At 41.6% G+C, this 26,115-nt stretch overlaps 2 protein-coding genes across 2 annotated transcripts in view; one reads left to right on the top strand and one right to left on the bottom strand.

The window, feature by feature from the left end:
• The first annotated feature begins 985 nt into the window (after positions 1-985).
• LOC121900743 (forkhead box C1-A-like) lies at positions 986-3,190 on the top strand. The gene has a single exon (XM_042417269.1). It carries the CDS (start codon positions 1,315-1,317, stop codon positions 2,725-2,727), a length of 1,413 nt encoding a protein of 470 aa, XP_042273203.1. The 5' UTR covers positions 986-1,314; the 3' UTR covers positions 2,728-3,190.
• Positions 3,191-8,759: 5,569 nt separating this feature from the next.
• gmds (GDP-mannose 4,6-dehydratase) overlaps positions 8,760-26,115 on the bottom strand; it is a 196,868-nt gene continuing 179,512 nt past the window's right edge. Inside the window, exons 10-11 of the mRNA XM_042417598.1 lie at positions 10,435-10,503; positions 8,760-9,370 (exon numbers count right to left, since the gene is read on the bottom strand). Of these exons, the coding sequence (XP_042273532.1) occupies positions 9,308-9,370; positions 10,435-10,503 (132 nt within the window). The 3' untranslated portion in view covers positions 8,760-9,307. The remainder of the gene's footprint in view (positions 9,371-10,434; positions 10,504-26,115) is intronic.

Here is a 26,115-nt window from a genome sequence, read left to right as displayed (position 1 = left end):
CGGAGCAGAAGTCTCTGGAGGTCAGAGAGGAGGGGGGGCGGGAGGGGGTGTTGTGATGGCTCTGTTAACAGCCGTTCAGTGTGAATGACATTTGGAGGTGTATTCCAGGTCTTCATCTTTAAAAAAAAAAAAAAATCCCACCTCGGTCTCAGCAGCCGCTCGCACCCAGGGAACCTTTTTCTCACCCAGCTCGACCAAATGATCTTCATTTAACCTTTAATTAGTTTCCACACACCGCCCACCGGCGCTGTCGGGGAGCAGAAGGGAGGTGGTGTGGTGGGGGGGGGGGGTGGAGGAGGGGGGTGGAGGAGGAGGAGGAGGAGGGAGGGGGGGGGGGGGGGGGGGGCATCATCAACACTCTTTTATGTCCGTCTGTTTATTCAGAGGCTCAACCGCAGCTGATGAGAGTTCTCACAGACTTCAGACTGAAAAGAGCTCATTTTGCATTCCTAATCGGTAATACACTGGATCTAATTGGAGGTTTACTTATCCCAAAATATTTAACAACACAAACGAGAACTGATAATGTTGGAATGGGCCTAATATAACACAGATATGACAGGAAAGGTTTCAGAAAAAGGCCTTTTTGGGTGAATTTTGACTGCTTTATTTTGTGACTTTTTCACATTTACGCACAGCTTTGATACTTCAGAGATGAAGCGGAGGGTACAACAGTTTAGACAGAGCCTTTAAGGCCTTAAACTCTCTAATAAACTCACTTTTTCGAATTCAAAAATGCAAAAAGAAAAGTGATTTTACAGTCGCCATATGATAAATTAATAGAAAATTAATACGCCTCTCGCAATTGGGGTAATTGAGTAATTTTTCAGCCTTATGGGCACACCCTTAACTGCATTTTAATAAATCCATGTCTGAACTGAGGAGGGAGGGAAGGAGAGGGAGAGGAGGAGGAGGAGGAGGGGGGGGGGGGGGGGGGGGGTAAACTTTTATCGTCATGCAGCTTTTCCACAGGTTCATTTCGCCCTCCAATTGGATGATGGTGCACACGATCGGGGAGGAGCAGACAGAGCAGCCAAAAGGGAGGAAAAAATGTGAAGGGTAAAAAAAAGTTCCTTGCTGTGTAGACTCATGCTCCTCCAGCGTTACTTTTAGCCCTCTCAGTTTCCCAAATGTTCACTGCGGCAGTGTGCGCTCTCTCCGGTTCACCGTGGCGAGCTGTGGCTTAAAGTCGACTCGAAAAAGACTCGAGAAAGAAGAAGAAGAAGAAAGTGTGACAGAATCGGAGCACACGCCGAAGTTGAGTGAGAGTTTCTGGGGGGAAGAAGTTTGGGGAGGTTTTACGCATTGCGCAGGATGCAGGCGCGCTACTCCGTCTCCAGTCCCAACTCTTTGGGAGTTGTACCGTACATCAGCGGTGACCAGAGCTACTACCGGACCGGCGGTGGATACACCGGGATGCCTGCGCCCATGAGCATGTACTCCCATGCGGCCCACGACCAGTACCCGGCCAGCATGGCCCGGGCGTACGGTCCGTATACCCCTCAGCACCAGCCTAAGGACATGGTCAAACCTCCTTACAGCTACATCGCTCTCATCACCATGGCGATCCAGAATTCACCGGAGAAAAAGATCACCCTGAACGGGATTTATCAGTTTATCATGGAGAGGTTCCCCTTCTACCGGGACAACAAGCAGGGCTGGCAGAACAGCATACGGCACAATCTGTCCCTCAACGAGTGCTTTGTCAAAGTGCCCCGGGACGATAAGAAGCCCGGCAAGGGCAGCTACTGGACCCTGGACCCGGACTCCTACAACATGTTTGAGAACGGCAGCTTCTTACGGCGCCGGAGGAGGTTCAAAAAGAAGGACGTGCAGAAGGACAAGGAGGACAGGACAGGCAAAGACCCCTCTGCTCGCACCCCGGGCCGGGAGCAGGACCCGCCGGTGCAGGGCGCTCAGCCGGTGCGGATCCAGGATATAAAGACGGAGAACGGGACTTCCACGCCGCCGCAGGCCGAGTCTCCGACCCTGAGCACCGTGCCCAAAATCGAGAGCCCAGACAGCAGCAGCAGCAGCATGTCCACCGGCAGCCCGCACAGCGTGCCCTCCACCCGGTCACTCAGCATGGACGGACCCGAGCACCACCACCACGGCCAGGCCCCGGCGCAGGGCTTCAGCGTGGATAACATCATGACCTCCCTGCGGGGGTCGCCGCAGGCCGAGCTCTCCCCGCCTCTCATCGCCTCCTCTCGGACAGGTATCACCCCCTCACTGTCGCTCAACTATTCCCCCAACCAGACATCCGCGTACAGCTCGACGACCTGCAACCAGAACGTCATCTCCACGAACTCCAACGCGACGTATCACTGCAACATGCAAGCCATGAGCCTGTACGCGGGGGACAGATCATCCGGCGGCCACCTGGCGCCGTCCACCACGGTGGAGGAGGCTCTGCCCGACTATTGCATCACCACGACCACCGCGTCCCCGCTCGGGCACGGAAACCTGAGCCAGGCGGGCCAGGACTGCCACCATCCGCACCAGGGCCGGCTCGCGTCCTGGTACGGGGACCTGAGCCACCTGAGCCCGGGTTACCCGGCACAGCAGCAGAACTTCCACTCTGTGCGGGAGATGTTTGAGTCCCAGCGGATCGGGCTGAACGGCTCCCCGGTGAACGGGAATAATAGCTGTCAGATGGCCTTCCCGTCCGGTCAGTCCATCTACCGCACCTCAGGAGCTTTTGTTTATGACTGCAGCAAGTTCTGAGAGCCAAAATGTGTCCTTTAAATTAATAACTCTAATATATACTTTCCTATATTTTTTTTATTCTTTTATTCACACCCCGAATGGACATAAGAGATTCAGAGAATTTTTTTTTTTTTGTCGAGGCGTGTGTAACACCAAAAAACACGTAAGTTTTTTCCCTCTCACTTTGAGAATTGTTTATAAAGATGGCTCAAATATCAGCTTTTATGACTATAGACTGTAAATTATAGCCTAATATAGTAATTTATTTTTTAGGAAAAGGGAGTGGTTGGATATTGAGGACCAAACACTTTTTCCAATTTTCTTATGCTGCCTTTAATTGTCCCAGTTCTTGTATAGAAATAGAGGGGGAACTTTGTAGCCTATACTGACTTATTTCATTCATTTTGTCTTATTTGTTAAAACTATTTTTGAAGGCATTACATTGTGTTTGTTTAATAAAGTGCCGTCTATTTGATTTTAATTGGAGTGATTTATTAGCACTGGTAATTCTGACGGAAGACAGTATTTTCAAATTAAGAGGTAGTTAATGCAAAGTAAGTGGAAAGAGGTCAAAGTGTAAAATATTTTATATTAATTTATACCTCAGTAAACGCTCTAAAATATATAAAAATAGCTTTTTAGAAAAAAAAAACATAGGGAGTGTGTAGTTTTAAAGGCGTTACGTGTGCATGCAAACCTTTCAGTGAATCTATATGAATTTAATTAGCTTAAAAGAAAAATGCAAAACAAGACAGCAACAAAAAAACGAATATTTTACTATAAGTTGTCAGGGAGTCTGCGCCTTGTTTTGCACCGCAGAGGCCAGATTTAAACGCACAACCGGGGGGGTTAGCTTCAAAAAAAATCAGCCTTTGAAAGAAGGTTGAAATAGATAAATGTTTCGCTTTTAAACATCGATATACAATCTTTAGGCTAACCTGCACGTTGTATATTTTGCAGTCTTTGGGAGCGTAAACGCAGGCGGTAAATAAATACACGTGTGGCAGCAGTTCAGCAGTGCGGTTTGAACTCACTAAAGGCCTTGTCAGCAAAACAAATCAGTCATTACGAACTGCACAGGCTTCCGTCTGCTTCCAGAGACCGCTGTTAGTGAATGATGGGAGGGTTTGGATGCACAGAGCTGCAGCTGCATTTTGTTGTTCTGTGGATGTCTTTTTAAGAGTAACATTTCTTGCTGCACGACCAGAATCTAAAAAGTCTTGTTGTGCATGAGGAGGACGGTCTGTGCTCTGGAAGGATAAAACTGCAGCCTCTTTTTTTTTTACGATCTGTGTCCCCACAAAGCTGAAGAATTAGTAGCAGCGCTGACCCGTTCTGACTGATTGAAATATTGCTGCTGTCAGTTGTTTATTTATTCCAGTACTTCCTTGATGACGTGGAGCACCTTGGCCTCCTAACATCAGCTCTGATCCAGCAGCCTGCAGGCGCTGAGCGAGCTGTTGAGACATTTTCACTCTCTGGCAGACAGTACAACACCTCTGGAACCGGAGCAGTGTGTGTGTGTGTGTGTGTGTGTGTGTGTGTGTGTGCAGGTGTGTGTGAGCTCAATAGGTGTCTTAAACGTGACTGTCAATTTAAAGGCCTGCCTGGATAAGATTTTAATGAGTCAGTGAATAAAAAAAATTTAAAAAATAAGAGCGCATAAACACAAAGGCTCCCCAGGGCCACCAGTCAGATGAGTCAAGTCCATTAAAGCTTTAACGTAAACAATGCTGCACCTTCCACAGGGAGGGAGGGGGGGGGAAGAGGGGGGGTTGAACATGTGAGGTCCAACTGCAAACTGCCGTTCAAAGCGTTTAAAAAAAAGACAAGCTCACTAATAATGATAAATATTAGATTGTTTCTTCTAAACACACGTCTTTGTGATTGATGCAGCACTCAAAAGAGAGTCAGGAAAAGAAATTCAGGCCGGCCTGCGAATCATTTTTCATCATAAGGACAAGACAGGAAGAGGTGATGGAGGTCAATGGAGAGGATGTCAACAACGCACTTTAGGAAAAAAAAAAAGACGGCGAGAAGTCTGCAGTAAAAAGCCTGTCACTACCTTATCTGAGCTACAGACACTGAGCTGTGTGTGTGTGTTTGTGTGTGTGTGTGTGTGTGTGTGTGTGTGTGTGTGTGTGTGCTCAGACTGCAGGCCGGAGGACTCGTGTATTGTCGTGGCAGTTTATAGAGCTGAAGTATAAAAGTGAAAAGACTCCCCAGAGGAGGAGAGCGCAGCGCACCAGAGCTCTTCTTCAGACTGGAAACGCCGCCAATCCGCTCTAGAAGCGCACCCAAAAGGCCTAATCAAGGAATTATTAGGGGGCGGGGGGGTTATTGTACCACGTTCATCATAATAAGTCAATCACCAATAATTAACATCAATGTTTTAAACACACACCGCCTGCGTGGATCACACTAGCGCGTCCTTCGTGTCTTTTTTTTTTACTGCACCAGGTGTCTGCAGTTGTTCAGTCTGGTGAATTCACACTGTGATGAGTCTTTCTACAGAACCATGTCACATGAACGTTGTAGCCTCTACAGCTGCACTTTTAGAGCAGTTAAAGCAACCTGATAGCCGACAGCACATGCGTTTAATGTCTGGCAGATATAACAGAGCATCTAGAGGGAAACATATCAGGTTGAAAAGCGCCTGCAAACATCTGGGAGCTGCAGAGATTTATTCCAGAGAAGGGCAACATATTTGTATTTTAAGACGCTTCTTTTGTAGAGAGGAAAACCCTGAAAGTACAAGTAAATTTAGCGGATTTTGCATAAAAACAACCGTAATAATAGCTTATTTTTTAAACGTTGCACCTTTAACTTTTGGTTTGGACATAATCCTCGCACGTTCTGGACTCAAATTAGGAATAAATATCAAATAAATTAAATACAACCTCCCTTCTAACATCATATAAAGCGTAATAGATTAGTTCAACTGCGTTTTGTATGTAACAAACATCATAAACAGAATATTAGATTACAGTTTGAAGGCGATTAACTTTATGTGCAGAAAATATGAGAAAAAACAACCAAATACAGACATAACTGTAAGGCTGTCACACTCACAAACACACACATTGTTCAGTGAGAGGTGTGTGTGTGTGTGTGTGTGTGTTGCGTTGAGCTCGGGCCTGTCGTGTCTCAGGAGACCAGCAGCACAACTAAATCTCTTCAAGCACGAAGCGATGATTGAGATCGAGTCTCTCTGTGTCTTTAATCCTGCAAGGATTCTCACACCAACAAGGATTTTTTCTTTTTTTTTTTTTTTAACTCTCTGGGTTTCCAACCAATGAAGCACAAAGCGAGCGAAAAAACATTTGATCCAGTTTAAATATCAAAGCAATTAAAGCCGCCTTGAGAGGAGGAGAAACCCGCAATTTAGCGCCAATTTAATGTCAATTAAATAGTTTTTAGACCTGGATTATTTTTTTTAAGTTGGATTTTTCAACAGATCAAAACCTGAAATATTCCAAATTTTAATCTGGTGTAAAAATCTACAGACTAATATAATGTTCTATTTGTGACTTCTTCTTCTTCTTCTTCTTTTTTTTTTAGTAAGGACATTTTTATGTCTATTCGTGTGAGGGACGATGTCAAAAACGTCTTAAAAAGGTTAAATAACTTCCTTAGTGTCCCAATTTTAAGACAAACATTTCCCGCCTCCAGCGCTCTGTGATAATAATAAATTAATTTCCTTTATTTTTAATTAGTATATTAAGTGATTGAGGCCTTTTGTTTGACGAGGAAGTCTTGTTCTCAGTAAATACGTGTTATTGTTGCAACACTAGTTTAGCTTTCATGTCTTTTAATGATGATAAAATGATATTTGACAGTAAACAGTTTTGCAGAACAGACTCAGCTGAAGCAACATCACTGAAGAAAAGCTTTGTTCTCATCTCTCGTCTCCTCCTGCTGCAGCTTTAATGTCAGATTTTCCACTAAAATACTCACTCTTCATTAGTTTTGACAGGAAAAAAAACACTAATATTCTTATTTTATAGGGACTTGTGGAATCTGGGACCACCTCATGGGTTTAAATTGACCGTCAGAGCCGTTTAATCTCCTTAAAAAGTGTTTATTTAGCTGCATGAAACGTTTGAATTTCTCTATATTTGTGGTCCAAATCTTGATCCGCGTCCCCCTTTTTTTTTCTTTCTGTGTGTGTGTGTGTGCCAGCCAGTAAAACCAGATCACAAGACTGGTCTAGCTAATTGTTGATGAGGGTTGTACGGCGGGTGCACCTGTGTGAGGCTTCAGGCCCCTCGGCTCAGTGTGTGTGTGTGTGTGTGTGTGTGTGTGTGTGTGTGTGTTTTCTGCTCTCAGCGCGGCTTCAGGGGCCCCAAAACAACCTCAGAGAGCCACACATCTGGTTCCAATCTGGAGTCGCGCACAGACGCAGCGCTGTCCAGGACGATCACAGAGAGACTTTTTAAATGTCCTGAAGGTGTTGTCCTCAAAAAAACAAAAAAAACAAAAAAAAAACAAAACACACAAGACACAGGCGATCTCCACCCCTCCTCAGACCGCTCACTGAGACCTTCAGGGCTGCGGACAAGTTGAATGTCAGAGCTGAAAACAAAGAAATAATACGTGGATTCAAGTAACTGGTGCGTTTATTCAAGTACACGTTTGAGCTACTGGGACTTTAATTGATTGTTTATATTTTAAACTGCTTTATACTTCAATTCCAACACATTTCAGGCGGAAATTTAACTGCAGTTAAGTTACTTTACATATGAAAACGTTATAGAGGCTGTAGAATAACCTATCTGATGAGCTCATACTGTAAATATGATGTACTGCTTTAGATTAAACTAACCAACAATACATATGAGGAAGTTATATTTGCTTCTAATCGACCAGCTAACATGAGATTAAATTAAAAATATTGCTTTAATCTTAATATATCTGTATATATTTAATCATGTAACGCTTATAAAAGCAATTCTGCTGCATATAATTATAATTTGCTGACAGGCAGGCCTACATACTTTTACTTTGGTAACATTTTGAATGCAGGACTTTTACTTCTAGTGGAGTATTTCTACTAAAGTATCTGAATACTTCTTCCAAAACACGTGAGAACACAAATAAATCCACTTTTTTTTCCTATGAGGTTTCACAGAGTCCAAGAAACGTTTTTAAACATAACGAATAATATAAAGCATAAAAGCTTCACGTGCATTGTTTACATTTAATAATCAAAGAGAGGAAGAAAAAAGAGAGCTTGTCAGACAGATTAATAAACCTACTTAAAAAATGGCACCTTTAACAAGCACTGAAATCAAAACCACGGAATTATTTTTCTAAAATGAAGCGAGAAAAAAATCTGCTGCCATGCAAACCGCATGTTTGAAGAGATTTTTTTTTTTTTTTTTTTACTCTTGACAGCTGCTCCGAGACTTTTATTCTTGAATTAAGTGTAAATACACAGCAGACAAAACGGAGGAAATAATAAAAAAAATATGGATTTCTGCTCATAAACTATAAAGACCATGATGAGGATCATCAGAGCCGGTCCGGATCCAGGTCTATCTGTGTGTGTCTCTGCGTCCTCAGATATGTGGAGCCGCTCTGGACAGACAAAAGAAGTTTGAGACTCTGGGACTTCGGGCACCGGGAAAAAACTTCCTGGTGAATAAAAAGAGCGCAGTGTGCTCGCAAATTTACAAAAAAAAAAAAAAAAAACCTGGAAAGCCGAAGCGAGCTGAGAGGAGGGAAAACAGGAGCTGAGAGCCAGCCGACCTCTACACAACCTGGGCACCCACACACACACACACACACACACACACACACACACACACACACACACACACTCCTAACATACCTTTACCTTTAGACATACCTTCAGCTCAACACGAGAGGAGGGTTTTGCTGCCTTCATTTCTCACACTTTCATTTGTCGTCCTGAAAAGAAAGAAAAAAAAATACACAAACACACAAAAAGACACAAACATCCATCAGCTAGAAACCATCTTCACATTTCTATCAGCCATCACTTTTTATGTGTAATCAAAGCACAAAACACATTAAGACAACATGTAAAAAGTTCAGCATTTATTGTACCAAATTTGTTGATTTAAATGTCAGCTCATCATTAATAAACTCATTGATTCCCATTTTCCAGTAAAAGATACAATCTTCATTGTAATATTTATGTATATATTTATATTCTGCCTTCTTTCAGACTCTAAAAGGAATGAACTCTGACATCTAAAATCACAATCAAAAAGAATCAAACGAAATATATAAATAAACCCCAGCAGTCTATATAAATTATGGCATGATCAGTGTTGAGATATATATATAAAAAAAGGCATCTTTGCTATATATGATAATAAAACAAAAAAATTAAAAATGACATGATACCAGGAGTAGACACAAGACACAAAGGCGATGAACGGTGGAGTCTAAAGCTCCTTCAACAAAGAAAAGGACTTCATTTTTTTTTTTTTTTTTTTTGGAAAAACCATGAAGGTAAAAAAAAAAAACACAAAAAAAAATACAACATGTTCCTTTCACTGTTGGTCTCAGTGGCAGAACACTGGAGTGCTGAAATGTTTCCGTGCTGGATGGATGGATGGGTTCGGCCTCAGGCGTTTGGGTTTTTCTTCATTAGTTCGATGTCTGCGTCCACCATCTCCTTTACCAGCTCCTACAGGGAGGTGGGGAGGAAGGAGGGGGGGGGGAGAACCAGTCAGCCGGGTCAACACTTGAGTTTTACACAGTGAATTAAAGGTGAACGATTCACTCTTCATTCTTCCCAGAGCGGAGCCACAGACGGATAGATTAATGCTTTTGTTTCTATGTTTACAGTGTGGTTTATTATAGGCCTGTTATTAATGAAGATACTGAACCCTCTTCATGCACAGAGAGAGTATAAACATAATAAACACGTTGATAGTTCAGTATCAATAAAGCATCAAGACGATAATTCATAAAAAAAATGATAATTTGTTGACTTTGAGCAGCATCCTATGGTGAGGATTCACACTCAGTATCCAAACTGGATACTTTCTCCTGCATAATGAAATGTCACAACTGATCATATTTGGAGTTTGTTTACTTTTATTTGAGCAGATGGTTATCGATTTATTTGAGTATTTTATTTACACAAAGTTCCTGCTCATTTATTCCTACTTTTTTTTTAATGAAATATGAAGCGTTTTGTATAAAACTTGTTAATATTTATTGAAAAAACAAACTGTTTAGTGGTATTAGTGATGAATCTCTGGTATCATATTGACTGATGTTTAATATTAAAGCTTCTGAGCAAACTGTAAATAGGAAATAAGAGTTTTTTATTGTAAAACTGAAGAATTGCAAAATAGAAAATATTATTTTATTATTATCATGGAGTTTTGTTTATAATCTCTTATTTAATATAAGAAGCATTTTCACAATCAACAAATCTTCAAATAATAAAGGTTGATATGAGGTTAATATAAAATATGAATACACTCATAGCTACACTCACTCACTGTAAGTAGTGTCACATCATTCATCTTCATATCTCACCCATAGAGCCATGTCACTGTTCCTCCACGCTGAGTCGCTTTGTTTTGTTATTATCTTCACACATCCTCCTTTCTACGTCTAAATAATATTCCATCAAATATCATCTTCAATTTTTTTTTCCAGTGTGGAAAAACCGTCTCTATTATTAGATTTTAACTACGTTTCCTCGTCTCACCAGGTGTGTTTTTAAAACCGACGCACCTCAAAAGTCACCTTCGGCTTCCAACCCAGCTTCTGATACGCTTTGGTGCTGTCGCCTTGCAGGTAGTCCTGTTAAAAAAGAAAGAAAGAAAAAGAAAGAAAGAAAGGAAAGAAGAGAGTAGGGAGAGAGAGAGAAAGGGAGACGGGGGGGAAAGAGAGAGAGGGAAGAAAGAAAAACAAATTATTCGTCATGTCTAATGGTCATGAGGAGGAGAATCCTGCAGCTTGGAGAGGTGTCGGTGTCCTGATATATTTATATATATATATATATATATATATATATAAACTTGACGTCTTCGCCAGGGGATGAAGGGCGATGATTCCTCTCTCTCTCTCCCTCTCTCACACACATACACACACACACACACACACACACACACACACACACACTATCTCCTCTCTTGGGGAAAAAAGGGAGGTCACAGAGTCTCGCTGGCCATCAATCCCCCCGCTCGGCTCCCCACCACCGATCTGTCCAGACAGCCCCCGTCGGTGCCAGAGCATGATGAATTGTGGGACTCTGGTGGTGTAACCCCCAGCTCAGGACCCCCCACTCACCCTCCTCCCCCCCAAACCCCCTTACTCATTTTCCCCCCCCTGTTGTGTTTTGCACCGGGTTCAAGACCCAGTGAGACCCTGCATGAGACCACCAAAGATTCAGTTTGGAAAGAAAAAAAAAAAAAAAAGCCCTTTCCCCCGTACGTCTATTTTCTAAAGTTTCCCTTCTTTCTCTCTGCGGTTCTCGCCTTCTCAGACTTCTCTTTTCCATCTCTTTATTTTTTCATCTCTCAGGCATCAGTTGTTCGAAGTTTGTGTCAGAAACACACATGTCGGCCTCGAGAGGTCTAATAATACAATCTGCTGAAACCTGATCCTGCACAATCTCCTTTTTTCAATTTACTGATTCTGTATGTTCCTTAATCCTGAAGATAATCCCAAAATTTACGACTAATCCGAGGAAATCCTTCGCAGAGCGGTCGACAAAGAATTCCATTTTTTAAAGAAATTTTTTTTTATCTTTAACACGATCATGACTTTGGTATGTGCTCGTCTTCCTCGCTCGCTTTGTCTCCAAATGATATAAACTACATGGCCATAAGTATGTGGACACCAGAACAGGACATCGAATTTCAACACGGGATCCGATGAACGTACTGGACAAAATCTGCCGGTGCACGTTGCAGGTAATTTGTGCAAATATATAACGTAATGATACGTGATAATCTAGACGAGCGACACTTTTAAAGAGGAAACATGTTTACGTCAGTTTACAAGTAAATGTAAAAATCATCAAGGCAAAAACATAAAGGGGAAAGAAAACGGTTAAAGTGATTGATAAACTCTCATTTCAAACGGTTTTATTATTTTTACGGCGTCCTCCGCATTACCACCAGTAACCACAGGTGCTGCCAAATCCACTAGATCTGAAGTTTTAAGGATTATAACTTTGATTTGTTGCTACGACAGCCTCCGCTCTTCTAGGGAAGACTTCCCACCAGATTTTGGAGCTCGCACGGCTGTGGGGATTTACTCCCATTCAGCCACGGCAGCGTCAGTGAACACTGATGTTGGGTGATAAAGTCTGGCTCACAGTTGAAGTTCCAGTTTATCCCAAAGGTGTTGGACGGGGGTTGAGGTCAGGCCAGTCAAGTTCTTCCACACCAAACTGGGGAAACTATTTCTTTACGGAGTTGACTTTTGTGCGTGGGGACAAAACAGGAAAGGGCCAAACTTGAGCTTTTGCCACAAAGCACTCTATCATCACAAACAGGCTTCTGTGCTGTATTAAAATTTCCATTATTTGAAACTAGGATGTCTCGGCCAAACGTGGGCAAACAGCCATAGATAAAAAAGTACACAGGGGGCCAACACTGTAAAAAAAGAGAGCAGTGTTGTTTATCTGACGCTGAACCTCTTGAAAATGTCTTTTCTGGGTGATCTTATTACAGAGGAACGCTCACAGCAGCGCTGGCATAGTTCAGCCTTTTAGAGAGCAGGGACCCACATCTCAGAGAGGCTCCACGGCGCTTAAACACACTCTTGTGATTACACACAAAAGGCAGAAACACTGAACACACACATCGTGAACAAGTACAGGCTGATTCTCTCTCTCACACTGTTCAGTTTGATATTATTGGGCCCTGAGTTGAAAACCCGGTTCAGTTCCGGGTGAGCAGTCTTTTTTATTTTTAACCTCACATGGTTTACATGCAGTCCAGCAGATGAAAGCTACAGCCCATTTTCTCCGTCTGTAGCAGAAGGACAAACAGCTCTTTCTCATGTGAGCGGCTCTGTACATTACTCACATCCATTTTTGGCTCTGAAGCCATAACTGGAAACATTTTCAGACTAATTACCTACAGCAATGAGACATAATTTATCATGGGGCTGAATGTAATTATTATAGGGTGACTTACTCCACAATTACATTAAATAATCCACTTGCTTCATAATTATATTGATTAGGGTTGGTAATGGAGAACATTTCGGAGCTGGCATAAAAGAAACATCAACCAGTCTCGTCACGAACTCAGAGCCTGGTCCTACGCTGAGACTCTTCAGTAGCAACTAATGCTAGTTTAAGATTTCTGTGATGTTGTTAAAGTCACATAATGTCTCTTATTGATTGGTTGCTAAATGCTAAAAGGGTATTTTCAAAAACCAACTTTGAACTAGTGGTTGTTCACCAAGCTCAGTACCCTGGATTATCTGACACTTCTTGCTTTTCCAAACCAAAGAAATGAGCTTAAAGGTTTTTCAAGCTTGTCTTAAAACAATAGTCAAGTGACCGTATGAACACTGAAAGAGTTTTTGCTCCTCCAGTTCATACTGGCCATTAAAAGATCATATTCTAATCACTGTAGGTGGGCAGATAACAGTGAAGAGTATGAAACCTGTGATCAGGATAGTGATTCTTATACAGTCTCTCATTGGGGTAACTTCTCATCAATGACATAATAGTGAAATTAAAATACTCCCATTTTTCTGGGGGCCCCTTGGAAGTCCCTAAAGGACCCCTGGGGGTCCCTAAAGGACTTTGAGAACCACTGTTCAAATGGAAGTGATGGAGGAAAACATCCACAGTCCTCGTTTTGTGCAAAAATGTAGCTTATCTGAAGATAAAGTGAGGCTTCAGACGTCCACATTAGTCAAATCAAATGGATATTTCTCTCAAAGTTACAGTTTTTTAGTACAAAACTCTCTCTTTGTGTTCCCTTGTTGAGCTGCAGTAGAAGGATAGTAACAGAAAGAGCTAAATCTGTACTAAAAAAGGCTTTACCTTTGGAAGATACCCACTTTATTTGATTAAGTTGGCTTACTGAAGCCTCGTATTAGCTTTATATAAACATTTGAATACATTTTTGCACAGAAGGAAGACTGTGGATTTTGTGGATCACTTATATTGGAGCGCATTAGGAAAGAATCTTTTAATGGCCAGTATGAACAAGAGGAATGATTACAGCAAGCAGAACCTGTTTCAATAAGAGTTGAAACGATAAGTCGATTAGTCGATCGGCGACTGTTTTGATAATCGAGTAATCATTTTAGTCTTTTTAAAAAAAAAAAAAAAAAAAGTCTGCTGGTTGCAGCTCATCACATGTGAGGATTTGAAGCTTTTATGTGACATACATGATAGAAAACTGAATATCTTTGGGTTTTGGATTGTTGATCCAACAAAATAAGACATTTGAAGGCATCAGCTTGGGCTCTAAGACGTCAGAACAGGCTTTTTTATTACTTTTGGACAACGATTAATTGATTAATTGAGAAAATAATGAACAGATTAATTGATAATGAAAACACTTGTTAGCTGAAGCCCTAGTTTAAATGTTCTGACCATTACTTTAATACAGACTTGAAAGCTTTTGAACCCAACCTTTAATATATGACTTGTAAGTGGCTACAATGAGAAGCTTCAGTCAAGGTGCCGTCTGTCTTTCATTCATTTCAACTGAAACCAGTCTGACTAATAAATTCAAGAATGTGTTTCCTGTTTTTTGGGGGGAAATCAGTTTTCAGATTTTGTTGCCTAAAAACTAAAAGTTCACTATTACGCAACTTATACCAGAGAAATTTGTACATTGTTGTCTTGGTACAGTACAAACATTCACTCCTTGATACAGTAAATACAGTTTACGGTCTACGATCACGGTGGTCAATTGTTATTATCTTATCATTTATTCATTATCTATGTCTGACCGATGACGTCACATCCAGTCAGTTTCATTTGACTAAAGGCCGAAGGCTTTAACAACACAATACTAAAAAATCCCCACTTCAATAAAACTTGTAGCAAAAGCAGACACAGGAAATTATTTCTGATTATTAATGTAACAAAGTTTCACCACATGAAAGATAAACATTCCATGTTTTTGTGACTCCATCACTGGTAAGTCTCTGGCTAATAAATCTTTCTGCTGAACAGCTATGAATCATTGAGACCTGGACACAAACTGAACCTCAGTACCTCTTAAGTAACTTCAGACAGATTCTTAGTCATGTTTACTTATTCTTCAGATATCTTCTGATCTAAACTGCAGCTTAGTTCAAACTATAATTGATTGTTTTATTATTGTTTTTTAAATTCTTGTAAGGCTGCTTGTGTTAAAGACAAAGCCTCTTTATATTATCTGTATTGAACCTCTGGTACCAATATTGAAATTTCAAATGATACCCAACGCTGACAGGAAGTAGGAAGAGTTGTACCTTGTATTATCATCATCATCTTGGTCATCATCATCATCGTCACGCCCCGGGTCTCTCTGAAATCTCAATCTGAGCTTGGCAGGAGAACATCTGTTGAAATCAAGACTCTTGTCTGCTAAGTCTGCCGTCTTAACACACAACCACACCGTTCAGCATCCAGGAAGTTAATCCAGCGCCTGGTCTTTCTCAACCTGGATTTCTGCAGGTGACAGACAATCTCACCCTCGCAGATCCGTCTGGAAAAGTGCCGCTCAGTGGAATAAAAACTGCTTTCCAAACTGCTAACAAGAGCGTTCTGCGGCCAAGCGAACTCACCCTAAACAGAGCATGTAGCGAATAATTCAACATGAACTACTAACAGATGGGGGCACAATATAATCTTCATATGGATCCGATTTGGAACCGAACCCAACATTTTGGTACATCCTGTTTAAAGCAGTGCTCTGCCCATGTCTGAAAATATGCAGCAGTGATAATAACAACTGCTTGAAGAAAGCTGAAAATTAGCCGTGACAAAATGTGTCCCTTCGTTCTCTGAGCATTAGACCCTACACTACACCCATTCACCCTCTGAGACCGTGTGTTACAGCCCCTGTGATTGAGCATCAAGGCCTCTGAGGGCTGTTGTGTATCGTGAGTAGAAACTTTATGAGGGAGAACTTTGTCATGTGGAATAAAATGCGAAAGCGAATGGATTTAATACGTCACCCGAAGCAGGAAAAAAAAATCAGAACCAGAGTTTGATTTGTTATGTCTCTAAAGCTTTTATAGAAGGCTGAGTGACACAAATAAAGCGACATCACACCAATTTTTCCTCAGTGTTCATTCACATTTGAGAGTTTACCACCAATAAAAAGTATAAAGATCAATGTTAGACGTCTGTTTTATGTGTTGGGATCAGCGTATCCCTTGACTACTTCTTCTTCTGTCTGTCCCGTATGACGCTCCAGTATGTGCTGAAGGGTATCAAATGACTTGATGACAGTTTCTCAGACTTAAAGAAATGCTCTCAAGGACTTTTAGTTGACCTCTCCTGATAAGTTGTTATGGATACAGTCTTTCTGACTTCCAAATGAACCAGAATTTTTAAAATCTGTTGCTGATTGTTTGTACTGATGATTCAACTAGAGAGACTTTCGTGCCAAATTCAAGCCATCCAAACTTTATTGGGGCCATTGGCTTGGCTCTGAGTTAAGTGTTTTCTCATAAGCTTCTTTCTTTGGTCTCAGGAACATGATGTAGCTTCTCAGATTGACCGGTTCAGTTTAGTATACTTTGTTTCACCAGTAATGATACTAAGCGGATTATCCTTGTGAAATCAATCAAACAGAACTGAAGTGGTCGATGTCAAAAGCTACTTGTTCCTGGAGTTTTTCTGGCTAGTTTTCTGTAGAAATGGAAAACTTTATCATTTCAAACAAAGACAAAACAAAGATTCATTTGTTTGTTCAAAAAAAAAAAAAGCTAGTGGAACAGAGGCTGTTCTCTGTGAGGCTGTAATTGACATATTCTTGACTATACAATCTCACACAGCGAGGTGAAGAGTGCTAAAACTCACAACATATCAACTTTAAGATGTTCTCGCCAACTATGCGGCCTATCATTCCAAATCTCACAGTTCCTGTCTCCTTCTTTTTTTTTTTTCCCTGACACTCTCCACTCTAATAAAGACAAGAAGCCATAAAAATAATCCTTAAAAATGTAAAAGTGAGAGACAAATAGAGTGTGATCATGCTCCATAAAGCACACAGGCAGTAAAAGGCACTCAGAGAAGGCATTTAACGCAAAGGAATTCTGGTATCACTGCGAGGCCTTTCAATAAATCACACGGCACACTGAGGTTGACCCCTAAACACACGAGGGCACGCACACAACACAACACGCAGCGGCAAACAAACACCTACAGTAAAAAACACTGGAGGGATCGGTAGACAAAAAAATATGTTAAATGTCCCTAAATTGCATTTATTTTTCTTCCTACTGGAAACCCACCCACTTACGGGAGACAGATCAAACGTTCTCGAGAAAACAACACTCCTCTCTCTCTCTCTGTCTCTCTCTCTTACTCTGAGGGTTGCATGCTGGGAGACTATGATGTGGTTTTGGAAGTCCAGTAGCGTCTCTGGTATTGGTACAGTAGTGGACATGAGGCTGTGAATACAGAGACTTCAAAGAAAATCAGATAAAGCGGCCCGAGAACGCTGTGAGAGTCTGGAGCCCACGGTCTCAGTGTCCCCGGCAGACCCAGATGTTCCGAACAGACCCCAGATGTTCTGACCTTTGACCATGCTGGGGGTTTTTAATGGAAGAACTCAACCCTGATCTGCAGCTTCTTTTTATACTCTGGATGACTTTTTTTTTTTTATGACAGCAACGGGGACGAAGAGGGAAAAGCAGTTTACCCTCGAGCCCTGATGCTGCTGCTGCTGCTGTCTGTCTGCAGGAACATGGAGGCTGCTGTGTTCACTATGAGCCCAGGTGTGTGAGGCAGGTATGTGTGTGTGTGCAGGTGGGGACCAAGCACAGAGAAAGAGAGAGAGAGAGAGAGAGAGAGCTCCATCATTTCTGGCTGTTCAGACCCAGAGTCACAAATCTGTCACTGGTCAATTTCTAACACACCTCCGCCAGCATCGCCTCAACTTATCACTTCCTTTAAAAGCACAAAAGGCCCCCAGTTTGAGCCGGAGGGAAGAGGGGAGGGATGAAATAAGAGACTTATGTGGTAATATGCATAACATTACAGCACACTGCGAGCCTTGTACGACGTGCTTTGGCAATATTCTACTTAACAACGCTCCGGCCAAAAAAGAAAATTTGAATATTACTGAATGTATTTGTACAATCAGAGCGGATAAACACAACGTTAGCAACTGTGTTTCTCAACCTTAAAGGGAAACTTTTTCAGTCTTTTTGTGTCTAAGTGACTGATGGGGACAACAATTTTTGAAATTGGTTCGGTAGTGAGCGAGAGAGCTTCAGCCAGCGGCCATGAGACAGGCTGCAATGTAATCCTTTGGGGCAATAGTGACCCTTCAATGCACTAAAAGTGCTTGTTTTTGCCACTGAAAGGCTCAGATTGTTATTATAAGTGTCTGATAGCATTATGAAAAGGATCATACAGAGAAATAAACCTTTTCCTTTCATTCGATCATCTCGCTCAAGGAGAATTCTCGTTCTGAAATCAGCTAAATATTCAGCCGTGACTTTGAAAATCCTTTAGATAAAAACTAACCTACGCTTTCTGTGCTCCCCAAACACGATGAAATCTTATCGGCGCTCCTCTCTCCAACTCTGTCATGGCTGAATCGCCCCTAAGGATTAAACTGCAGTCTGTTTTGTGGCTGCAGTCTGCTGCAGACTGCTCTCGCTCAATACTGGACCGTTTTCAAAAATGTTCGTCCCCATTGGTCACTTAGACCCGAAAATGATGGGAAAACAGGGTCCAGGTTGAACAAAATACCGGTTTCCCTTTAAAATAGCATTAATGTTTGAAAAAAATCATTTCTACTGTATCAGCTTGTTGCAGCTCTTCATTGATTCTACACAGATGTTAAACACTGAAACTCAAAACTCCTTGTTTTTTGCGGTCGCGCCGTTTCATGACAGAAATATTCGGAATGTTTTGTGCCTTATTATTATTATTATTATTGCCCTCAAATTTAGCCTGACATAATTAGTATGTTTTAAAAGTTTGGAATCTGCACTTGAATTTAAAATAAAGTTTGGTGAGTTTGTGCTGGTGGTTCAGTGGAGATGAAGAGGTTTGTGTTTCTTGCGTCAGTGATTTTGAAATAAATTTATAGAAATTGTGAGTCTCTGGGTCTCTAGATATCCAAGACAGTTATTAGCCGCTCCCAGCCAGAGGTCAAAGGTCAAGCCCGGTGTGTATGTGTCTTTCTGTTTGTGTCTGTGTGTGTGTATGACAGAGCGAGAGAGAGAGAGAGAGAGAGAGAGAGAGAGAAGGAGAGCGAGAGTTGGAGCTATGTGAGTTATAGCTCAGGTTTCCTTCCCTGACTCCCCATGCAGCTTGGCCTGCGCACAATGTGTTAAGTGACCTCTAAAGGGTGGCCCTGTCACCCTGATGAGTATGTACACTACGCACTACTTTACACACCACACACACACACACACACACACACACACACACACACACACACACACACACACACACACACACACACACGGCAGCCTCGAATCTTAAGAGGAGTAAATATCTTGATTTTGCGAAACGGACAAACGCAGAAAAAAAAACAAACAACAGGAAACAATTAGTGGAAAAGCAGGAAAGTGTGAATCTCTGCAGGAAAAACAGTAAAAGTCACTTGTGATAATTAAAAGTCAAAACATCACAAACTGTCATTTTCAATTCATCTCCTCTCTCTCTCTCTCTCTTCCGTCCCCCCCCCTCTCTCTCTCTCTCTCTCTCTCTCCTCCTCCTCTGGCTCTGCTGTGTTGATTGCTCTCCATCAGTGCTCATTAAAATTCCTGGGGGAGCCGCGTGATAAATATTTACGCGGCTGAGGACACACTCCACACACACTCCAAACACACTTGAGCGGCTGGATCTGACTGCCGATAGTGTTAAGTGCCCAGAGGGCTTTGGCAGCACTTTCGAGAAAGATCCGCAGCCCCAACACCGCGCGGGTTTGTATACGTGAGGCGTTTACTGTCAAAGATAACGGTGGCGATTTACGGCTATTAATTGAGGTTCAATTTGTGTTTCTGTGTGTGTGTCCATGTCCGAGGATAATCTTTTAATGTGTGAAGTTTATGGAAATGAAGAGGAAAATATCGCACATTCGCACATCTGGATATAAACGCATTTGCAGACACACACACACACACACACACACACACACACAGTGTAACCACAGTGGAGCTGGACTCCTCACTACTGTTCCACAGAGCTGCTGCTGGCCCCCCCCCCCCTCCTCCTCCTCCTCCTGTATTCTATTATTCCTGCGGACGGGAAACAGATCATAATTCCTGGAGTCAGCAGAAAGCTGCAGACTGAGAGAGTGAGAGATGGAAGGAGGGAGGGAGGGAGGGAGGGAGGGAGGAGAGATAGAGTGAAAGGAGGGAGGGGAAAAAGAGAGAGAGAGTGGGGGGCTCAGGTGACTGCTCACTTCCACTGAGGTCAAACTAAAACTGTGCAGTTAAGTCATTTCCAGTGAAAAGTGAAAAGTGTGTTTAGTCTGTTTGCGCGTTTGTATAATATAGTTTGGGTGAAGTAGCGCTTTGTGTGTGTGTGTGTGTGAGCGTGTGTGTGTGTGCGTGTGTGTGTGTGAGCGTGTGTGTGCGTGAGCATTTCTATCAGCCTCTGGGTGTTTCATATTTCAGGAGACATCAAAGGCAAACATAATTTCCCTTCTTTAAACAATCTTTAAACAACATTCTTTACAATCATACTACAAAAAGAAAAAAAAAGAGAGAGAGAGAGACAGAGAGAGAGAGAGAGAGAGAGAGAGAGAGAAGGAGAGAGAGTGAGAGAGAGAGAGAGAGAGAGAGAGAGAGAGAGAGAGAGGGAGGAAAATGTCATCCAGTCTTATCTTAATTGTTGTGTAATCTCAGTAAGGCACTGAGGGGCCTGTCTGGGCTTTGACACCCAGCCTCAGTGTTTAGGTACAGATGATGATTGTTGAACAGCTTCTTGTGCTCTCTCTCCGTTTTTATGGAGGTAAAAAAAAAAAAATCTGGGTCTAATTTTTTTGTAGTTTTGGCCGTCGTCATCACACTGGTGGATTAAAATAACTTTATTCTCAATAGCAACGCCGCTACAGTTAGATTGTTAGATGCAGATTTGGAAGAAAGTGAATAAAGTTTCGCCAAACGGACAGAAATAAGGCCAGACCAACAACGAGGTGCCATTTATGGATTGTAATGCAAACTGTGTGCATGTTTACTCTTATTGATGATATAAATATGTGGGAGTAACAGACATAACGGTATATTGTACTTCACCTCAGCAGCCGTTTATTAAAGACACAAATAATTTTATAAGGAGACATTATGTTTTGTAGCATGTGACCCCATCAGGCTTCCTGGACCTCGCTGACAATCACTGGTTTAAAGTAAGTAGACTAGTTTAAAATCCTGTTTTCCTTGAATATGCATCAGGTCTGGATTTGCACATTTCAGCTTGAGCTACAGTCCAAACTTCTCTGTGTTTGTGTGTGAAGGCAGCAGAAAACCAGGAGAAATATTACCCAATATTATAAATATTGTGAAATACTGGATAGTTTCACCTTTTTGACACAACTTGAAATTATTTATATTATTATTCCCGTTGATTATGATGAAATTGCCCTCACTAAAAGCCATCGTGGAGCTCTGGGAGCACGGTGACACATCGCTACAAACACGATACAGATGATCAGACAAGTTGAAAACAAGCCGGTAACAGTTTGGTGAGATGATCTAAACCAGGCATGTGCATAGATAAAGGGGGCTTGAACACCTGCTGTTTGGCCTCCTGGAGCGAAAGAGCCATTTTTCTGGGGTACTTTTTTTAAATAAATAAATAAATAAATTCCTGTTATTCCTGCTACATCCAGCATGACAGAACAATATACTCAGTACCTAATTCCATGTTTCTGAGTTTAGCTGACAGAGAATTATAATATATTAGTATATAAATAAAGGTCTTGGTACAAGTGACTGTAGTTGATGGAACTCAGTAGTGCAGAGCTAATGTTCGGGGGGGACTATTATTGTCATCGCACATCCCGTTCACACAACACGTTTCTCCAAGTTCATTAAGTTAGTTATAAAGTTGTGAAAAATGTATATAAGTATCTTTATCCCCCACAAGCTACAAGATAACGACCATATGATGCACTTATATGTAAGAAATACACTGAATGTTTTCCTCCTTTCTGTGATAAGCAACCAATGAGGTGCGTTCAATGTTAGCTAAATTAATCTGAATTTCTAGCCTTTCTGCCTTAACTATAGTCAGCAGTGATGTTGTCATGTGTTTGTGTTGTTACTGTCAGCCATTAAAGTGACGCCTCATGTAAGATTACTACATTTCCTGTCTTTGTATTTCATGTGTTCTGTCTGCTCAGCAGGTGAATATGTGTGTAAGGACATTGAATGCAGCCACATTCACATGAATGTTAAGTGAAGTTCAGCCACTTTCTTTCGGCCTCTTTTCTGTATTTTTTTAGAGGAAGGAAGAGGGAAGGGATGAAGGGATGTCGACGGTTAAAATCTTTATCTTAAATCAATAAAAAAATAAACCAGTGTCTGACGACACCTTATCTAAAGTTTATGTGTTGCTTCTTCAGAATTGTGGCTTAAATGCATGATGTTCCTCCTAGCCTCAGTATTATGATGGGATATGTGAAGTGTAGCAGTGTTAGAACCGGCCTCAGTCACGGGTTTGTTTTAAATACATTTTTAATATTTACAGAGTTGCAAAAGTCGTCGTTCCAGGCATATATTTATTTACTAACATCCTCTGCACGTCGCTGGTCTAAACTACTTTATTTAAGGGTGCAAACTAAAGTGAGCACACCTGAAATGTAGCTAATCATCCCTCATTTTAGAGGAAAACTGTGGACAAACAAGCAGGATAAGTCTATAAACTGTGATGGATGTTTACAGCTGCCGATTTGGGTCATAATTTTAATATTTGCCTTTGTTTTCTCTTCTAAAAAAACATTTGGCTAACTGCTGTTTTCTTTTTTAACCTGTCTGATTATGTTACTGGTCATGTTTCGTGCTGTCTGACTCCTTTTAAACAATCTCGCCATCTTCCCAGATCTCAGCAATTACTTAGTCGGTGAGTACAATGTTGTTATTGTAGGAATGACGACCAAAAACTGCAAAAATAAGAGCCAATTGTAACAAAACAGAATTATCACTCTAAGCGTTGGATTCTGTCACGAGGAAACTCGGTAACTGAGTCTGACTAGAGTCAGTCACCCATCATCCACCATAATACACTCACACACACATACAGCAGTTTTGGTAAAGGTGACATAGATTTTAGATGGAGAAAGGTGAGTTATGGTGAGTGATATAATACACACACACACACACACACACACAGAGTGGATGTGATATATGTGATGTAATGCAGGCCCTGGCTGAACTCTCCGTGTTGTCAGGGTTAGGTGAGGTGGCTCCACACAAAGTTCTCTGTCTGCAACTCTCAGCGGTTCCCAACACACTATTTATTTGCCTCTTGTTCTTTGTTTCTCTCTCTCTCTCTCTCACTCCTTTTTCACCTCAGTTGCTCTCCGAACATGCTCGCAGCCATCACTCTTTTTTTCTTCTCCGCCTGTAGTGAAACAGTCTGAGTCAGGGATAAGAGGAATGCTGGGACTTTTCTCTCTCATACACATGTACATGCTCTGAGCACGCGATCGACTTACTGCTCGTCTACACACGAGGCTTTTCAGTTGTCTGACGGAACAAATGTGTGATCAAAGTTATTTAAATATTTAGTATTTTTCATTTCTGAGTCCGGTTGGTTGGTCAATTTGTTAAGCCTTGGATCTAAATCTCTGTTTCAAAATCTTCTGTCTCCGCTCCTTTTAAGGACGATGTAAAAAAAACCTTCAGTCTCTAAAATGTTTTTAAAACTCGTATTAAACAATGAGAGAAAGGACAATCTGATGAGGCGTCATATGTCTACATAGCTTTGTTTTAAGGGGGTCACAAGACAAAAAAGGTTATAGATATCATCAAATATCATTTATTTAACCTGCTGAATAATGTTTTTTTTTTAAAAAGTACACAAACTAGACAAGTAGATTCAATCACTACAGTAGATTCTGAGTGGATGAAATATCATCAACACCCGACCTTATATCTGAGAAAGCACATCTACCTCAAATATACAGATCAAAACAAAGAAAAATGGCTGCAGTGTTAGCATCTGTTCATGAACAAGCCATATTCAGCTTTTAAAACATCTAGAAATGTATTAAAAAACAAGATTATGTGTGTTGGAAACAGGTTTTGCTTTTACTTTCCTTTAAGAAAACATCATTTTAAGACTGAAAAATGGATAAAATGTTTGAAAAAAGTCAATCCGCCCCCCCAGAAAGTTTGATTTCCTACTTTTGAGATATTGTATCTGCCTACAGGATTTTTTTCCTCCACCCCGATACAATAAAAGTAAAAACATTTATCAGTAACAGAAACAGTGCCCCTTCTGCTCTGGAAAATCCACAGACTTCACTGTCAACAGTTTTCCTATAGGGACTATTTCGTCGGTAAGTAGTTCCAGTGACAACTGTTCACCGATTCTTTCCAGTGATATTCGTGAAATTAGGATCTTACTATTCAGCGGAGAGGGTGGGATAAGGAAGGAGAGCTGAAGAAGAAGGAGAGAGGCTTGAATAGGCATGCCCATCAGTCCTGGGTCAACGGATTTCAATCCCTGCTCACTTCCCTTCTCCTGTCTCTATCTCGCCACCCTGGCGTAGAGAGACACAGAAGGAGAGGAAAAGGTCGGTGTTGGAGTTTGGGGTGGTGGTGGTGGTGGTGGTGGTGGTGGTGGTGGTGGGGGGTTGGATGACATATGGAGAGGACGAGGGAACAGTCCTCTATAGGCTACACCTCCTCCAGAACGCCGTTTCCTCTCCGAGCAGCATTCCTCATCTTATCAGCCCCAATAATCTTGCCGTTCTCATCGTGCCCAAACAGGGAGAGCCAGACCCTGAGAGTGTGTGTGTGTGTGCAGGAGAGAGAGAGAGAGAGAGAGAGAGAGAGAGCGAAAAGTCACTCCTTCACTTGCTCTCTCTCACACTCAACTCTCTCTTTCTCTGTCTGTTGGGCTGGTGATAGAGTGATAAGGCGGGGAGCAAAAAAAAAACACAGCTAGCTGTCTGCCGCTCAGAGGAAGGGAAGTGGCCACTCTCCGTCCTGCAGACCGAGCATGCTCCCGAGTCTGACAAGACACAAAAGATGAGAGGGGAGCGAAAGAGCAGGGGCGAGCGAGAGAGTAATAAAACACATTTACTGGCTTCAGTACACTTTTGATGTACTTTTACCTCACTTCATGTCACTTTATACTTTTATTTCACTTCATTTCAAAGGGAAATATTGGACTTTTTAGTTGTAATGAGCAGTTATGTTGCAGACTTTTCATACAAAACATACAGTATGATCAGCTTATTAATCATGATGTATTGTTATATTGTATTGTTTTTTCATAATTGTGTCCGTTATGACCGCTTCCACTGAAGGACTCCAGTAAAACAATGTAAATTGGGGCATGCAGCACGAGCTTCCGCAACTAACTTCCTAACTACAAGTTTAAATAAATAATTTAAAAAAAAAAAAGGTCAACGAGTCCAACTCGAAGCAAAACAAACAATTAAACAAACAAACCTGCACGCAAAAAAACCTTCCCGGCTAAAAAAAAAAAATATGCAGGAATTTCCCTTTAAAATCACCTCCAGCTCCAGCAGCTACATTAAAACGCTGCTTATATGTTAAAGCAACGGTGACGGTAATGTGGAGATAAAACTGTAGCATCACGGAGGTGAGGCAGGTGTGAAGGAAAGCCGTCGACGGTGTCGTTGTGTTTGTCATATTTGCAACACTTCTCTTGCAGTTCGGTCGCAACTGATCTACGTGGGATTGGTGAATTTCTCCTGCATGTGAATGATGCAAAGATGCTTTTGTTGCTGTGCAAGTAGCAACATAAAGCTGCCATTCGGCATGACAGTTCTTGCACTTTTTTGATATTTGAAGTACATTTTGCTGTACTGTAACTCAAAAGAAAAGGCTGAAGATGTTCTATATTTTTGTTATTGTCACAAAATCATATGTTAGCTCTTCTCTTAGTACTTCCTGACTCCCCCCAGCCCCTCTGTAACACTCAACCCAGAGAACCGAAGATGTAAATGTTTGAAATTGGGTCACGAATCTAAAGTTTAGGGACTATTTTCAGCTGCAGGTTGATTTAGGCATTTTGGCTCTGCTACTTTTTTACTTACGAATCTTAAGTAAAAG

The sequence above is a fragment of the Thunnus maccoyii genome, chromosome 7 (assembly GCF_910596095.1).
Source record: "Thunnus maccoyii chromosome 7, fThuMac1.1, whole genome shotgun sequence".
NCBI lineage: Eukaryota > Metazoa > Chordata > Actinopteri > Scombriformes > Scombridae > Thunnus > Thunnus maccoyii.
Note: the sequence above shows the minus strand (reverse complement) of the source record. Positions and strands in the feature narration are given on the sequence as shown.

Bases quoted from the DNA above. Each gene is read 5' to 3' on its own strand.
- LOC121900743 (XM_042417269.1), top strand. From the start codon at position 1,315: ATGCAGGCGCGCTACTCCGTCTCCAGTCCCAACTCTTTGGGAGTTGTA.